At 49.7% G+C, this 18735-nt stretch overlaps 1 protein-coding gene across 4 annotated transcripts in view; it reads right to left on the minus strand.

The window, feature by feature from the left end:
- Positions 1–18735, minus strand: part of KCNT2 (potassium sodium-activated channel subfamily T member 2) — a 391255-nt gene that overhangs the window by 184221 nt on the left and 188299 nt on the right. For all 4 annotated transcript variants that reach the window (XM_075616937.1, XM_075616935.1, XM_075616938.1 and 1 more), the window contains exons 9-11: positions 9137–9317; positions 7774–7938; positions 6685–6821 (exon numbers count right to left, since the gene is read on the minus strand). In XM_075616937.1, coding sequence (XP_075473052.1) covers positions 6685–6821; positions 7774–7938; positions 9137–9317 — 483 coding nt within the window. The remainder of the gene's footprint in view (positions 1–6684; positions 6822–7773; positions 7939–9136; positions 9318–18735) is intronic.

The raw sequence follows: 18735 nt of genomic DNA on the forward strand, positions 1-18735 counted from the left end.
CGGAGTGCTCGGAAGGTACCTCTGTATTATATGTTCACCAACAGGCCTATTAGTTCATAGTGACTGCGCAGTCACCCACGACCTCCGTAGGAGTACGGGACATTGGGTGTGGGGGATCACAGGACACTGGGTGGGAACACCAGACATTGGGCCTGAGGTATACGGTTAAGGTGATGCGGATAGAGCATGATGTTATGTAATGTGTTATATGTGTGTTTAGTAAAGTGTTAGTATCATATGTGTGTTATTGTATTTCTTACCCAGGGCTATCTTTCATAACGGGGATCCTGGGTAAGTGGAGGCGCTGCACCAGGTAAATGGTAAGGGTTCCCCAGGCTCCCAGCTAGTGGAGGCTCAGATCTCCTGGAGCCACAGGTGTTATACAGTTACCAGTAGTCCCTTAGAAGAGGTGTGCCGCAAGGAAAAAGACCAGTTAGACCACAAGGGGCCAATGTGAGATTGGGTGGGTCAGGCCAGTTCACAAAAAGGGTTACATTTGGAGGCGCTGCTGAGATGATCAGACCTGGGGTGCCCTGTATGTTTTTGTTCTAAATTGTCCTATTTTTGTTCCACCATGTGGGTGCTCTCAAAGCAGAAGGTCTACGCGTGGGCATTGAAAGTAAACGTGACTCCTAACCGCGTGGTTGCCGTGGGGGCAGTCCCGGCTGGCGTGCCCTTGTTAGATGTCCAGGCGCAGGTTCGGAAGCTCCCTGGACTGGCGGGTACGTGGGTCAGAGGGCGAAGGTACGATGACACCGTGCAATGGAGTACTGTCCTGATATATGCAGGCCAGACCCTAAGCGAGGAAGATGGCCCTAAATTCTTAAATTTGCCCGGGGGTCCGATCGATGGGTGCCCCTTTATCTACCCTGACTTGGCAGTATCTGCCTGCACCGAGAGCCCTATTGACATTGATAGTGAGTCCCACCTAAAATGGCGGCTCCCGCCAAATCAAAATGGCATGTGTGCAGCTGACTGCCAGCCTGCACAGAAGAATGTTGCAACCGGTTATCCAGGACTGGCGGGAAAACCAGAGCCCCGCCCCCACACTGTGAGTGACTCAGTACCGAGCTCGCAACATTCCCCAAAAGACTGTGCTGCTTTTCCTCTAGAGTCCACCAGGGGGAGGGAGTGTCGTGAGCAGAAATCAGCCATTTCTGTTCCCCCTAAGGAAAGCAAGGGATGCCGAGAAAAGCACCCTTGGCTGTATAGAATCGTACGGGCCCCCCATTTAGTCTTGCCATTGGTGGTGTGCCCGTGTGCGTTAAAGTACTGGAAGGTGACGGGTGGCTGGATGGACGGAGCATCTGAGTCACCAGTTGCCCTCACGATGACCGTGGTAGACGGGGAAGAATGCCTGCACGGCCGTCTGAATGGATGTGATTGCCCCGTTGGTGAACTGACCCGAGGGCCCGAGTGTCTTGACTGTGCGGCGCAGTTCCTGCAACCCAAACCGCCGCAGCCTATAGAACAGCCAGCGGCAGAGGACACTATTGCAGAAATGGACTGTTCCTTCCCCGAGAATGAGTGAGACTGTCAGGGGTTACACCCTGATGTGTATGAGCCCTGGCAATTACCGGGAATAGATGTCACTGGGCTAATGTGCAACTGCCTGAGTGAAGCCCTTAAAAAGGGAGTCGAACTGTCCTTACAGCTAGGTTTCAGGTCAACTGAGGTGGACGGAGAAACGTTTACCCAGTGTTTTAGCCTCAAATGTGGCTGTTCCCGGAGGGAGGCACTGGCGTGGGAGCCCCAATGTGAGTGTTGCGGGGCCTGGTTCCTAAAGCCTATCCTGCCCCAGGCGGCGGAACCAGCAGAGGAAGAAGAGGAGGAGCCGGAACTCTCTCCTGAAGTAAGTTATGCGTGTCATCAGTTTGTCCTAATTCCAGAGGCCGCCGGGGACCCGTGTGTCCAGACCACTGTTGCAGACCCTCTCAAAGGGGACATTCAAATGGTAGAGCAGGAACCTCTGATGGTGGAACCTGCGGAGGAAGATGCACCTGACGGTGCTACCAAGGTGGGTGAAGCCGCCACTAATTCTTTCACTTCAGCGATGGAGGTGGTGGAGGGGCCGTGTGCCCAAATGGACTTTCTAGACGCTGAGCCGGAGCCGCTGAAGGCGGAGCTCCAGATGTCGGAACCCCAGATGTCGGTTCCAGACCCGGTTCCCGAGCAGGAACCACAGAGACCAGAACCACAGATTCCGGAGGCCCAGGGTAAGGTGTTTATACCCCCGCCCTTGTGTGATGAGTCCAGTGACTAACCGAGCGTGGTGATGCGCCTGCCGGCGGACCACTCCAGTGAGGTCACCGAGCCAACCACCTCAACTGATGCAGACCATGATGTGGGCCCGTGTGCCCTGCAACGGACAGTCCGGCCTATCACCGAGGTACCAGCGGTCCCAGGCTTGGGATCAGTACCTGCCGACAACGATAGGGGTAAGTTGACTGCCCCAGGGGTGTCGGGTGTGAGCTCCCCGGTGATCGTGGAGCCTGGTGACTCCAAAGGTAGGGTCACCCGGGCGATGGGCTCACCCCGTCATCGCGTCCTGGTGGAGGTGTCCCCCCCAGAAGATCTCTGCAGATCATGGGACGAATCCGACCTCATCAAGGTATCCGGTGTAGCGGGCCGGAGTGACACATACCCCTGTACGAGGAGTCTCCATGCTTGGCCTTCCCGAGACCCGGGCCTGCATGAAGAGGTTGTGCTGCCCCACGATGGTGTCACCGTTAAAGGGATTGCTGGAGCGGACAAAGACTGTGTTGAGACCGCTCCAGTAGTTGTGGCCTCTCCCATTTGCGCGATGGAGCGTTATGTTTGCCATGTGGTGGACCGAGGCAAGAGACTGAACCTCCCTGTCTCCCGTGAGATGAAACTGGAGGGTCCGGCAAGGGTCAATACCCCGGACCCCTTACTATTTTTTCTGCGAGAGGGAGAAGGTGGGTTGGTGCAAGGGACAGGTCTTGAGCTCCAAAAGACTCACAGGAGTCCCGGTGGGATACCCTCACCCAATCAGTTAGGGGCACTCCACTCTGAGACTCAGCTGGCCTCGGGTATCCATGCAGGTATGTCAGATATTGGTGAACAAATGCATTTTTCATTATATAATCATCTGTTGCATGGTTGCTACCCAAGCGAGGCCGTTGGGATTCTGCGAGGGGGAGAATGTAGCCCTGAGGAAAATTTGCACTTTCTGGCCCCCCTCCGCGAGTGCCGTGCGGCAGCGGGTGCCGCCGGAGGCTGCGACGGATCCGCCGGCACTTCGCGAGGGTGGGGGCCAGTGCAGGGAGCAGCGCTAGGTGTTGCGGCGCAGGCCGGTTGCCGGGGACGCGATCGGGCCGTCGCTAAGGCCGCGATCGCGTTGCTACCGGCCCGGCGGCTGGAGAAGAGGGCGCCGCCATTACAGGGAGTATCGCGCATGCGCAGTACTCGCGTAGGCGCAGGTAGGACCCCAGAGCTAGGGAGAGATCGCGCGAGAGTAGGGAAGTGTAGAGAGAGGTTGCGATGGCCATTAGGCGTTCGCGCATGCGCTGGGCAAGTGCGCACGCGGCCCCAATGCTTAGGCAGCCCCCTGGGAACTACAACTCCCAGGAGGCATAGGGAGACAAAGGTCAGGTGCCCCATAGCGGCCAATAGGGCTGGAGGATGCTCAGCCCGGGAATATAGATACATTTCCCGGGCTTTGCGCACGGCAGTCAGGTAGAGCAGAGGAAGGAGTAGGAAGGGTGCAGGGAGCGAGTGGCTCCTGCACCAGGTAAGGGTTCTCCTTAGGTCCCCAGGCAGGCCCCAATTCCCGGTAAGGGCAGGGGGTAACTGAAGAGGGACGGCCCTAGATAAGGAGGTTACCCTTAGGTGCGGAAGGTGCAGGTTTGGCAGTGCCACAGCGGATAGGGCTGTGCGCACTGGCAAATAGGCACAGCGTGCGAGCAGTGGGTAATTGCTGCGGGTTCCAGTGGATGTTGTGTGTATCGTTCTGTGTTTTGTTGCTGCATGTGCTGGGAGCAGTGTGTGCAGCGTGTGTGAACGTCTGCAGGCTGACGGTGAGAGCTGTGTGTCTGCTGCAGGCTGTTAGGAGTAGCGAGTAGCTAGTGAGTTACAGATAGGATTAAGGACGTGGGTAGCTAGGGCAGTGGGGCAGGGTATTACTCCGCCGGCCCTAGGAGATTTCCCCCAAGCCATCCCAGGTTGCGGTTCATCAGGGACAGGCCCTAGGTTAGGGTTCCTGTCACGTTAGGGTTAGTTAGGGATAGACAGGGATAGCGGCGGTTGCTGTTCCCGTGAGACGGTGGTGTTACCGTGAGAGGCGGTTGTGTTCCCGTGAAGCGGTGGGACCCTCGTGGGGGGTTCCTGGAGAAGTACCTGGATAGGATCAGATGGATGCATCGCACGTCTGACCCTTTTAGAAGAGTGTTGCAGGCCCGAGCATCGGAGTGCTCGGAAGGTACCTCTGTATTATATGTGCACCAACAGGCCTATTAGTTCATAGTGACTGTGCAGTCACCCACGACCTCCGTAGGAGTACGGGACATTGGGTGTGGGGGATCACAGGACACTGGGTGGGAACACCAGACATTGGGCCTGAGGTATACGGTTAAGGTGATGCAGATAGAGCATGATGTTATGTAATGTGTTATATGTGTGTTTAGTAAAGTGTTAGTATCATATGTGTGTTATTGTATTTCTTACCCAGGGCTATCTTTCATAACGGGGATCCTGGGTAAGTGGAGGCGCTGCACCAGGTAAATGGTAAGGGTTCCCCAGGCTCCCAGCTAGCGGAGGCTCAGATCTCCTGGAGCCACAGGTGTTATACAGTTACCAGTAGTCCCTTAGAAGAGGTGTTCCGCAAGGAAAGGGACCGGTTAGACCACAAGGGGCCAATGTGAGATTGGGTGGGTCAGGCCGGTTCACAAAAAGGGCTACATATATATATATATATATATATATATATATATATATATATAAATATATACTTGTCGCTAGTGTACATAGGTAACGATCAATAATTATCTGTAACGATAGGTTAGTAAGCAAAAGTTCCAACTCAACCAATCAAGAGGATGTATAGGGCAGAGGTTGAGACCCTCATTAAGGAGGGACACATGACACAAAGGAGGGACACGTGGCACAGAGGAGAGGCACGTGACACAGAGGAGATGCACGTGACACAAAGGAGGGGCACTTGACAGATGAGGGGCACGTGACACAAAGGAGGGGCACATGACACAGATGAGGGTGATGTGTGTGTGCGTATATAGTAAGTGTATGTGATGTGTCTGTGAGTGTGTGTATGTGGTGAGTGTATGGTGAGTGTCAGCGAGTGTGCGTATGTATATGGTGAGTGTATAAGGTATACATGTATATTTGTGTGTGTGCCACAAATGGTATGTGTAATGTTTTAAGAATGGTTATTATGTTTGTCACAGCGGTGGCAATGTTAGTACATTGGGGGACAATAAAACCCTGCCAGAGTGGGTAGAGTTACAAGATGGTGCAGAGCAGGGGTGCGCAACCTGGGGGGGTGCTAGATTTTCTGGGTGGGAAGGCGCGGAAGTTATAGAGGTCCGGCGCTCTCCCCTCAGGCATTTAAATTAAATACCGGGAAACCGAGCAAGGCCTCTATAACAAACTTACCGTCCCTACCAGCGACGCGTCGTCATGGAAACCCGCCATCAAATGACGCCACGGGGTCACACGACGTCACGCTACCATGGAAACGCTGGGGCCCGAGAGGGGGGGATGCGAGGCACTGAGGAGACTAGGCAGGGGTGCGCACGGCAAAAGTTTGCGCACCCCTGGCGCAGAGGATAGGCAACTGGGCAGAAAGAGCTGTATCCATGGGTGATGGGTATCAGAGGCATCCTTCGCTGGGTTTGGTTAATGTGGGAGGAGCCAGAGTAATGGGTGTTACTTCGCCGGTTTGATGTAGTCACACATGTATGGCCGGGTAACAGGTTGGTTCCTCTGGCCGGGTAACAGGAGGGGTTCTCTGGCCGGGTTACAGGTTGGGCACTCTGGCCGGGTTACAGGTTGGGTACTCTGGCGGGGTAACAGGTTGGGTACTCTGGCCGGGTAACAGGTTGGGTACTCTGGCCGGGTAACAGGTTGGGTACTCTGGCCGAGTAACAGGTTGGGTACTCTGGCCGGGTAACAGGTTGGGTACTCTTTCCGGGTAACATGTCGGGTACTCTGGCAGGATAACAGGTCGGGTACTCTGGCAGGATAACAGGTCGGGTACTCTGGCAGGATAACAGGTTGGGTACTCTGGCTGGGTAACAGGTTGGGTACTCTGGAAAGATAACAGGTCGGGTACTCTGGCAGGATAACAGGTCGGGTACTCTGGCAGGATAACAGGTTGGGTACTCTGGAAGGATAACAGGTCAGGTACTCTGGCAGGATAACAGGTTGGGTACTCTGGCTGGGTAACAGCTCGGTTGGTTGGTTTGGAAAATATTCAATATATATATATATAGTTTAATAAAAGCGGTGTTCATTTTACTTCCAGTGCGGTGTTATGCAGTTATTGCACCTTGTGTGTTAATGTGGGTCGTATGCCGGGAGTGGAGTATGGGTAGGGGGGAAGAGAGCTTGAAGGTTACAAGGTTAAGTCAGTGTCCAATGGAGCAGGCAGGATAACAGAATGATTTGCAAACACACACACACGGAGTTGGAGACATGTTCACTCACTTTGCTCTCAGCAGGTCCTGATCTTTAAGGGCTGAACCCTGCAGGTAGATGACTCTTTGAGACCACATAGGGATCTGAAGCACCCGCCTAACCTGCACATCCATCTCAGTGGGACACAAGATCACCACATAGTAATCCTGTGAAAAGTAGGTATATGTCTGAATATATCTATAGAGCGCCAACCACCTGGAGATGGAGCCAGTTTCTCAGTGTGTTGTCAACATTGGCATTGAGTTCTATGGAAACTCTGAGGTATAATGAGATATGTTGTATCACTTAGGTCCGAGATGCTCAACTCCAGGCCTCAAGACCTACCTAACAGGTCAGGTTTTAAGGATATGCCAGCTTCAGCACAGGTGGCTCAATTGAATGACCTGTTGGGGTGTCTTGAGGACTGGAATTGAGACCTTCTGACTTCAGAACATACTTAGTAAGCAGTGCTATCCAACAAGACACCTTCCAAAGCTTGAAGACTCCTTACAGCCCATTGAAGTAACTGGTGCTGGAAGGTGCTTGTACACCTCGTACTAAGGGTGTCTTCTGGAATAGCACTGCATAGTATGTATGGGCCAATGTCAATTTATGGCTTTATCCCTCATCAGCAGTGAATTAAACATGAAGGCCCTTATTTACTAAGCAGTATTATTCCATAAGACACTTTACTGCACCCGTAGATGCCTTACACTGTAATAGGTGGCAAGATGCATTCCCACACCTGGAAGGTGGTCTTAAAGGATAATACTGCTTAGTAAATATGGGCCAAAAGCACATGACAGGAAGAGGAAGCCTTTGTGTTAGTAAGTGACATATGACCACGCAAAACACATCACCATTAGAAAGTGCCATGATGAATACTCTGATAAACTGGGTTGACCCCAGCATCCATCCAAAAGTGCACTGGTCAGGAACAAGCCTGGCTAATTCCCTGCTGGTCAGGGTACAACCTGAGAGACGTGCATCATTAATATTGTTAGATTCATAGTGACGTTCAGGATCCTGAATGTAATCCCGCGGGCTGGAGACACTGAGGTCATACTCCTAGCAGTATTATACCGAGCGCTGAATCGTCCTTTGCTTCTCCAGATTTACCTGCAGCCGCGGGTGTGCATAGAATTCATTCAGGAAATCCATCAGCAGGTCAATCTTTAAGGAACTGACGCACAAGACCACGTGTTTCTCTGTCTGCGCTCGGTGCCGGCTGTAATTCCCACCAGATTTCTGTCTCTCCATCCACAGGTAGGCCAGCTGCTCAAACTGACGGACAAAGTTGGACACAAGACACAGATAAGACTCGCACCGACAATGGAAATCTGAACTCCGTTTGAAGCAACCAAGTAATAAAGACGTGCGCTAAGTATTGCAGCAATGTTATCCTAACGCTGTGATTGGGCAGCTGCTGGAGGCCCTTGTTATTCCCCACAAATGCTAGAAAATTTTCGTTAAATAAGAGGTGGGATTGGTTTTCAATAGGCAGCATGGGAAACCTACAGTCGGGGTAAAGATGTGTGAGTAGGTGGCACAGCTTCTTGTAATTGAAAGAAAACAGTCATTTAAAAATGACGGACAGACAATATAAAAAGATTATACAGGAATTAAGATTTAGGGATGTTTGAGTGAAAAGCTAAATAGAGAGGGAGTAGGAGGGGTGTAGGGTTGATATCATTTTCTCTGTTGTGGGTAAACCCAATTCAAATGATCTGACTTATGAAGAGAGGCTAGCCAAATTAGATTTATTTACATTAGGAGAGAGGCGTCTAATAGGGGACAGTATAAGGAGCTTTTAAAAGAACTATTCATCCCACGGGCAGTACAAAGGACTCAGGGTCATCCCTTAAGGTTGGAGGAAAGGAGATTTCGGCAGCAACAAAGGAAAGGGTTCTTTACAGTAAGGGCAGTTACAATGTGGAATTCATTACCCATGGAGACTGTGATGGCAGCTACAATAGATTTGTTAAAAAAAAAGGTTGCACATCTTTTTAGAAAAGAAAGGTATACAGGGATACACCAAATAAGTAAATATGGGAAGGATGTTGATCTAGGAAGTAATCTGATTGCTATCCATTATTAGGGTCAAGAAGAAAGTTATTTTCCCCTTATGAGATATCATTGGATGATATGTCACTGGGAGTTTTTTGTTTACCTTCCTCTGGATCAAAATACTGTAAGTACAAATGTAGGATAAAGTATCTGTCGTCTACATTTAGCATAGGTTGAACTCGATGGACATGCAGTACAGTATGTCTTTTTTCAACCTCATCTACTATGTAACCATTTAAATCCCAGCTCTGACTCCTTGTGACCTTGCTAATGTGACATCTCCCTGGGCATCAGGCTCCAAAACAAATGAATTGTACGCTATGAAAGACAGGACCTTGTGGATGATAAAAAGGTCCCAGTGATACAGTAAAAAACAGTGAAATCATTTGAATCAGACTGTGGTTCTTCTGAATACCTGTATGGGCAGGACTACGAGTGCCACGCAGATCATGATAACCACCAGAAGTTTGGACGGCCAGATCTTTGGGGTCACGTCTCCAAACCCCACCGTGGAAAAAGTCACAATGCAGAAGTAGAGAGAGTCAAAGAGGGTCAGGTAATTCCCAGCTCGCTCCAGGTGCTGAATCCCACAGATGCTGTAAAATATTCCCAATAATGTGCTCCTGTCAGTTTGTGTAAGCAGGGAGCAGTTTGGGAAGAGGTTATATGGAGCGATGGGACGAGTTATCAAGAGCGATTATACAGAGTAATAGGAGAAGTTAGTGGGGAGTTACAGAGAGTGGGTATATGTTACAAAGGAAGAGTTATAGGGAGAGGTTATATGGGGCAATAGGGGGAGTTATAGGGAGAGGTTATATGGGGCAATAGGGGGAGTTATAGGGGAGAGGCTATATGGGGCAATAGGGGGAGTTATATGGGGCAATAGGAGGAGATATAGGGATTGGTTATATGGGGTAAGAGTAGGAGTTATAGGGAGAGGTTATTTGGGGCAATAGGAGAACTTATAGGGAGCAGTTCTATGGGGTAATAGGGGGAGTTCTAAGGACCGGTTATATGAGATAGTAGGAGTTATAGGGAGGGGTTATATGGGGTAATAGGAGGAGTTATAGGGAGATATTATATGCGGTAATCGGAGGAGTTATAGGGAGAGGTTACATGGGGTAATAAGAGGAGTTATAGGGAGCAGATATATGGGTAATAGAAGGAGTTATAGGGAGGGGTTATATGGGCAAATAGGAGTTAAGGAGGCATTTTAAGGAGAGGTTATATGGGGTATTAGGAGGAGTTATATGGGTAATAGGAGGAGTTATAGGGAATGGTTATATGGGGCAATAGGAGGAGTTATAGGGAACGGTTATATGGGGTAACAGGAGGAGTTAAGGAGCTATTTTAAGGAGAGGTTTTATGGAGCAATAGGAGGATTTATAGACAGCAATTATAGGGAGAGACTATGTGCAGCAGTTATATTATATGAACCTATACAGTTAGCATGGAGTTACAAGGAGCAGTTATATGAAGAAATCAGAGGTGTTAGGAAGACGTTACAAAATAAATAGCATGCGTTAATTGATTCCCATACAGTATATTGATGCACATATATAGTTTGGTCAACTATATATGGTCATATATAGTTTGTAAACACGCTGAGATGAGACTTCGGAGGGGTTTGATTTCCTCTCACTGCTCATTTTATCTGGTGTCTCTGTGTAATGTTTGTGCAGGAAAAGCCCCCTCTCCCCCTCTTATCTTTATTGGCTCTCTGATAAGGACGGGGGGGGGGGGGGAGGGGGGTGGAGGGAGAATAAGGGGAAAGAAAACACTTGATTTACAAACACTCTATTCAGAGACCCCTAAAGTAATTCAAATGTGTAATTGTTTTCCAAAATAATGCAGCCAACTCTCTGCTTTGCATATGGTTACATTTTTTAAAGGAGGGTTGTTCTATTGTTAAAGTCTAATTGTTAAAGTTAAAGTCTAATGAAGCCTAATGAAGACCAGGCTGCTGTGCTCATCTATCCAGCCCAATCAGCAAAGCAACCAGGGGACCAACTCCACAAAGGGGCGCGCACCCCCCCCCCAAACACAAACCCACATATAAATCCCAACATGATTAATAAAAAATGGCCATTATGCAAATGAAACACCTACACAAAGGGGAACTATCCCCAAAACGTAATACAATAAATATAGCATAATATATGCTCAGAAACAGCTTAGCCAAGGTCCCATTGCTTTGTTTGTTTGTTTTTTAATGAACTGATCATCTTTCCGGTTGCTGCTATTTTTGGTAACCTGGCAGCGCTTACTGTATCTGGTACCTACAGTAAATTCCAGGGTTCTATCAATTTATTGAAAACCCATTGGCGGCTAAGTACCAAGCACTGCATGTGGCTTTTTGGGAGCGAAAATAAGCACTCGGAAATCTCATTTTCTTATTAACCTGAAACCTCTCAACCTGCGCCAGCAGCGTCAAAAAAATAATGTTACCCTTGATGTGCGCAGGGTCGGCGAAAGTGAGTCCAACTCGCCTGCCGAGTTTAACTTAGAAAAAAAACTGCGCTCGCCTGCTTCTACAGAAAAGGTGAAAAATACGTTTAAAAAATGTAATCATATTAATAGTGTTCCAGTGTGGCAATAATTCCACAATAAAACATACGTAACATTGAAAAAATACCAATATACAGATACTCTTATCTAGAACCTATTGCAGCTACAGTAGTTATATGGACGTCCTTTCTAATCTACATCACACATCTTCAAATCGCGAAAACACTGGGCACAAAATAAGATGCAATGTAACAGAAAATAGAAGAACACAACAATTGGTGTCTAGTGAATAAATATTGTATCACTAATATGTGTTAGCTGCACTCACATATTAGTGCAGGGGTTCTCAACCTGTTTTGAGCATGGGCACCCCTGAATGGTTTGTTAAATAACTCGGGGAACCACTGCTTTAGATGCAGTAATTCACCCTCTTTTTCACAAGTACACACCCAACACCCTCTTCTTACACACTCCACATTCAGCGTCATACATGCATGTATATCTTTATTTATGTAGCGCCCACAGCTGTGCTTCGCGCTTTACAAGAGCGACAATAAAATACAGGGAATTCTAGTATAATAAGTGCAGCAAGTAGGATCAGACACTAGGAAAGGAAAACCCTGCCCCGGAGAGCTTACAATCTAAGGCTGCGGCCCCAGTGCGAGGCGTGCGCTGTGCGCACAATCACCGCCCCCCAATCAGTCCGGTCCCAGTCCCGACCGCCGCGTGGAAGGTGCAGCCGCTCTCTACGACGAGTTCTCTCAAATACAAACAATAGTATTTGGAACTCGCGACGGAGGCATGGCCACGCCCACGCAAACCCCCCTGCCATGCCCCCTCCGTCGCAATCTCTCCAAAGACTGTGATCTGCGTTGAAGCGCTGTGCTGTGCACACGCTGCCCCCACCCCCCTCCCCTGCCGGGCGCGCATGCTACAGTGCTGACTGGGACCGCAGCCTTAGTGGTATGTAGGTAGACTTAGTAGGGTGACCATTTGTCCCGGTTTTGCCGGGACTGTCCCGTTTTTTTCTGTCCTGTCAAGGTTTCAGGTCCATCCCGGAAATGTCCCGGTTTTTGTCCCTGGTCATGGTAATGCGGGGCAGCAGCGGTGAGGAGAATGCGGCGGCCGGTAAGTATTTTCTATGTGTGTGTATGAATGAATGCATGCTGCCGGGGGGGGGGGATTGAATGAAGGAGAATGCCGGGGGCGGGACTTAGAATGCCGGCCGGCCCGCAGGGGATTGGTCGCAGGCATGTCAGAGAAAGCCGGGGGCGGGGCTTCCGCTTTGTGCAGAGCACACGTGAGTGTGTCTGTCTTCCTGCTCCTGGCTCCTCTGTCGGCTGTGCGGTGAGTGTCCCCCTTCAGTCCCGTTTCCCAGCCAGGGGGGGGGGGGGGGTAATAGGAAGTGGTAGCGGGGGTGCACCTGCCTTTGTACCACCTACCTTGCCCCCCGGCGCTCCCACCTTTGCCCCCCGGCGCTCCCACCTTTGCCCCCGGCGCTCCCACCTTTGCCCCCTGGCACTCCCATCTTTGCCCCCCGGCGCTCCCACCTTTGCCCCCCGGCGCTCCCACCTTTGTCCCCCGGCACTCCCACCTTTGTCCCCCGGCACTCCCACCTTTGTCCCCCAGCGCTCCCACCTTTGCCTCAACTGGCGCTCACTTCCCCCCATCCCCTTGGTGCGGGAGATGGGCTCGGGGGCGGGCAGTGGTGGCTGCACGGTCGCTGTCGGTCGGTGCAGGGGGAGGCGGGGTGTATCAGTGTGTGTGTGTGTGTGTATCAGTGTGTGTGTGTGTATCAGTGTGTGTGTGTGTGTGTATCAGTGTGTGTATCAGTGTGTGTACGTGTGTGTGTGTGTGTGTGTATCAGTGTGTATCAGTGTGTATCAGTGGGTGTGTGTGTGTGTGTGTGTGTGTGTGTGTGTGTGTGTATCAGTGGGTGTGCATGTGTATCAGTGGGTCTGTGTGTGTGTGTGTATCAGTGGGTGTGTGTGTGTGTATCACTGGGTGTGTGTGTGTGTGTGTGTATCAGTGGGTGTGGGTGTGTGTGTATCACTGTGTGTGTATGTATCAGTGGGTCGGTATCAGTGTGTGTGTGTGTGTGTGTGTGTATCAGTGTGTATCAGTGTGTATCAGTGGGTCTGTGTGTGTGTGTCTCAGTGGGTGTGCATGTGTATCAGTGGGTCTGTGTGTGTGTGTGTATCAGTGGGTGTGTGTGTGTGTCACTGGGTGTGTGTGTGTGTGTGTGTGTGTTTATCAGTGGGTGTGGGTGGGTGTGTGTGTATCACTGTGTGTGTGTGTATCAGTGTGTCGGTATCAGTGTGTGTGTGTGTGTGTGTGTGTGTGTGTGTGTGTGTGTGTATCAGTGTGTGTGTGTGTGTATCAGTGTGTATCAGTGTGTATCAGTGGGTCTGTGTGTGTGTGTCTCAGTGGGTGTGCATGTGTATCAGTGGGTCTCTGTGTGTGTGTGTGTGTGTGTGTGTGTGTGTGTGTGTGTGTGTGTGTCACTGGGTGTGTGTGTGTGTGTGTGTGTGTGTGTGTGTGTGTGTGTGTTTATCAGTGGGTGTGGGTGTGTGTGTGTATCACTGTGTGTGTGTGTATCAGTGTGTCGGTATCAGTGTGTGTGTGTGTGTGTGTGTGTGTGTGTGTGTGTGTGTGTGTGTGTGTGTGTGTGTATCAGTGGGTGAGTGGGTGTATCTGTGTGTATCTGTGTGTGTGTGTGTATATATGTGTGTGTGTATCTGTGTGTGTGTGTATCTCTGTGTATCTGTGTGTGTGTGCATATCTGTGTGTGTGTGCGTGTGCGTGTGTGTATCTGTGTGTGTGTGTGTATCTGTGTGTCTGTGTGTGTGTGTATCAGTGTGTGTGTGTGTGTGTGTGTGTGTATCAGTGTGTGTGTGTGTGTATCAGGGTGTGTGGGTGTGTGTGCATCAGTGTGTGTGGGTATGTGTAATAGTGTGTGTGTGTGTGTGTGTGTGTGTATCAGTGGGTCTATCAGTGGGTGGGTGTGTATCAGTGGGTGTGGGTGTATCAGTGGTTGTGTGTGTATCAGTGGGTGTGTGTGTATCAGTGGGTTTGTGTGTATCAGTGGGTGTGTCTCCCTCTCCCTCCCTGTCTCCCTCTCCGTCTCCCTCTCCCTGTCTGTCTGTCTCCCTCCCTGTCTGTCTCCCTGTCTGTCTGTCTGTCTCCCTCCCTGTCTGTCTGTCTCCCTGTCTGTCTGTCTCCCTCCCTGTCTGTCTGTCTCCCTCCCTGTCTGTCTCCCTCCCTGTCTGTCTCCCTCCCTGTCTGTCTCCCTCCCTGTCTGTCTGTCTCCCTCCCTGTCTCCCTCTCTCCCTCCCTCTCCCTGTCTCCCACTCCCTCCCTGTCTCCCTCTCCCTCTGTCTCCCTCTCTGTCTCCCTCTCCCTCCCTGTCTCCACTTCCCTCCCTGTCTCCACCTCCCTCCCTGTCTCCACCTCCCTCCCTGTCTCCCTCCCCCTCCCTGTCTCCCTCTCCCTCCCTGTCTCCCTCTCCCTCCCTGTCTCCCTCTCCCTCCCTGTCTCCCTCTCTGTCTCCCTCTCCCTCCCTGTCTACCTCTCCCTCCATGTCTTATCTTAACTGCCGTATACCTACACCGAAGTAACCTACCCTGCTTTCTTCCAGATCTGACTCAAGTTTCACACGGGAGACATCGGAAGACAGGTAGGGAACACCTCCCCTCCAGTATAGTACCTTGAGGGACTGCGGATCAGGTAAGATCCCAGGCGGGATTGCTGCTTTAGAAATTGTGAAGAGGGGGCATCCTGACACTGGTTAATGGGTTCAGAAAATCATTCACATCTGGCTTTTTTTTTTGTTCGATTAGTGAGGTCATCCGACACACACGCACACACGCACGCACGCACGCACGCACGCACGCACACACACACACACACACACACACACACGTAACTATGTAACAAGGACTAATGGTAGTAAAGTATAAGTGTACTAAAATAAATAAACTGCCGGTTTTTCATTTTCAAAATCTGGTCACCCTAAGACTTAGGCCTCGGGCATGGTGCCTCGGCCCGCGCTGAGCCGTGCTCCTGCTCTGCCTCGCCTGCTCAAACTGGAGCTTTTTTGTGTCCTGGCAGGCGAGGGAGTGAGTGCGTTTTGGGGGCGGAGCAAAGGCAGAACAGAGGCGTGGCGGGAGGCGGGGCTAGTCCCTCGCTCCCATTGGATGTGAGCTGGCACGTGACCACTCCTACGCTCCCCTGAGCAGCAAATTTTAAAGTTGCCTGCCTCCTCAGAATTTCTCAGCCTCCGCACGCTTCCGCATGCTAAAGCTGCGCTGATCACAGATGAAGGGGGTAAGTTCATCTGCTCAGCGTGGCTCAGCACGGCCCAGCACGGCTCAGCGGGGTCTGTGGGATTATGTCCCAGGCCTTACAGAGACAGCAGGTGAGGGTATTTGTAACAGGGGACTTATCCCTGTTCACAAAGGTGCCTCTAATCCAGCAGTGTGGTGGTTAACTGCTGGTAGCAAATTAACTAGCACCACCTGCCTGATTACAGGTAGTAGAAAAAGCCTGCCTTTGAGACAGGAAGTAACTCCTCCCTAGCTCTGACTGAGAGCTGACCTTTGGAGAGACAGAGCAGAGGTTCTTGAGTCCCAGGAGAGACTGACCAAAAGAAACCCAGATCTCTGGAGCTGACCGGTCTTGAGCTCTGCACAGCAGAGCTGAATTCAAGACACAGGGAAAACTACTACACCTGAAGCTGAACCAGGAAGTGAGATGTTCCCTCCAAGAAACAGATAAGACTTTTATTCTTAAGAGACTGCTTATATCTGCTTATTTCATGTTATATGTTTTGGGGCTGCGAGAACTGCTTGACTAAGGGAGATGTGAATTATTGCTTAGTGTTTCACTAGAAATACTCCCAAGTGAATGGAAGCTTTGTCCCCCCCCCCCCCCCCTGTGTTTGGATAATTTTCCTGATGAAAAGGAACAGGCACAATAAAGCCTATTATAATTTCACATTATAAAGCCTCCTAATTGTGTACCTCTGTGAACGTCCGTCCACATATGGTGTCCGAGGTGGGACAAGAGGTGTCTTTGTAGTTAAAAAGGACCGGAGAGTTTTATGTGAAATTTTTTGTTATGCTATTTTGCCTACAAACAAGTCTGAGAAACTTAAAAAAAAAAAAAACTTCATGCAGCAGAGATCAGAATTAAAGGGACACACCACTGCACTGAAACTTACACTGCATTGAAATTTACAAAAACACAAAATTGACTCTTTACCCCAATCCCAAGAGGAGAGAGACTGCTGATGCAGCTAAAACTTTATTTGCCTATCACAAAGCGTACTATGGTTATTGAAATAGGGGTTTTGCCTTCCAGCCATAGTCAGGGTTCAAGAAGTGAGTCAGCCCTTAAAAGGGATAGGTGTTTGTTGTTTCCAAAAGTTTCGCTGAAGCAGTGAATACAGATGGTGACCCACGAGTGGTACTGATTTTGCAGATAAAGGTTGCCACACCGCATAGGACTACCAGCTGTGAATGGAGTATATGCATAAAAGTGTGAAAATTGATACAAGACTGTGCTGAAGCAGGGGAATTTTTAGCAAACAAATGCTGAGTGTAAAATTGCCTATAAAGGAAAAAAGTTTTTCAAAGCCAATTGCTGAGTGTTGAGTCACTCTGCCGGGAATGAAAGAAATAGTCCACTGCAAAGAATGTTTTTTTTTCTGCAAGTAAAAAAGTCTGCCTATATATATCTTGGGAGCAAAACAGACACCCAAAGAGTGAAGAGTGAATGCCATAATACCCAAAGATGAGACTGAAAATTACTGAACTCAGGCAGAAAACCAAATTCTGTTGCTGAAGCGGAGGGATTGCACCCAGCAAGTAAATGGTGTATAGCAAATAGACTTTTTTTTACCTAGCCGCTGCACAACTTGTATACCTGATAAAATAAAATGCATGCACAGTACTGCTGATATTGAAAAAAATAAAAAATAAAAAATTATCCAAGAAAGAAAAGTCTACAGAGATGCCTGTGAGAGCTATGACCTGTACAAGCAAAATATGCCCATCTGTAGGACTACCACAATTGGGGGTTCTAGCAAATACAGTGGCAACAGCTGCAATAGCACCTCCTGAGGTCAGGAAGAAAATTACACCTGTAATGAACCCTACCCCACGGAAGAGTGGCCCATCAAGTCCAATAAATAGGAAGACATCTCTTACGGGGAACCCGAACCGAGTCACACCCAGAAAACACCCCAAGAATGGTGGGGGTGCCTGAACTCGGCACGAACAGAAAAGGCCGCTCCCTTTGATGACGAATATGATCAACAGGAGACAGAGCGGGAGCAGTGGATCACCGAATATTTCTGTCAGCTAATGCAGCTGCAAGAAAAGCCTGGCGTATATAATGAAGCTGCTAAAACTTCAAATGAAGATGGAGACCCCAGTATCCCTGAAGGGACGGTGTCATCCAAATCAAAAAGGAAGAAAAAGAAAAGCAGTTCTTCACTTACCGTGGAAGGAACAGACACGTCCGCAGATCCTGTGGAGGAAAAGGGGGACCGAGTTGCCCTGCAGCCTAGAGAAAATGGAGAATTCGTCCCACGGTTAACCGAATATCCAGAGGGCCCAAGGCAGAAGTCGTGTACCCCAAATAAGTGTCTGTCCGGTGCCAACAGTGAGGAACCCTCAACTAGTCATCCCAGGGAAGCGGAGCCGGAACCAGTGAGTGACGATCCCTTGACCAGCCCTGAAGACGCCCTGAAAATTGCCAGGCATGACTGTGATCTGCTCTGTGAAGAATTAGGAAGAGAGAGAAAAAATAATGCAGAGCTACAGAAGAATGTGCTCGCAATGTACTCTACAGCCAGGACAGAATTGGACGATCTCAAGACTGAGCTAGATACTGCAAATGCTGCTATTTCCGCCATGGATGAAAAGCAGAGCCAATCTGATAAAATGGTGGCTACGCTAAAGCGGAAGTATGAGGAGGCATTGAAGCAGATGACAGTCTTCCAGCAAGAGGTTCACACTCTTCGCATAGAGCTGAATGCCTCACAACAGGAGGTCAACAGTGTCCAGATAGAGGTGGACGTAGCTCAGAAAGAGGTTCAGACACTCCACAGAGCACTGGATGCCTCACATCATGAGACCAACAGCTGCCGCACAGACCTGGAAGTTTCCAGAAAGGAACTACACAGTCTCACGGAGGAGCTGGACATTTCAAGGAAAACTATCCTACATATTAACTTAGATCTCAAAGTCTCTCAGAAGGAGCTTCAGAACTTAAACCTGGAGATGGAAGTCTCACGCCAGGAGACAGCCCGCCTCCAAGCAGATGTGCAAAAATGGAAGGTGGACTGCAAGGAAGCCCTGAATAGTACAGAGACTGAAAAAAGAGAAAATTTAAGATGGAAAAAAGAAAATTCTGAGTTGACAGAATACGTCAAGGGAAAGAATGAAGAGCTGCAGGCTCTTAAAGAAATAAATAAACTTTTGAAAGAGGAAATGTTTGAAG

The sequence above is a fragment of the Ascaphus truei genome, chromosome 10 (assembly GCF_040206685.1).
Source record: "Ascaphus truei isolate aAscTru1 chromosome 10, aAscTru1.hap1, whole genome shotgun sequence".
NCBI lineage: Eukaryota > Metazoa > Chordata > Amphibia > Anura > Ascaphidae > Ascaphus > Ascaphus truei.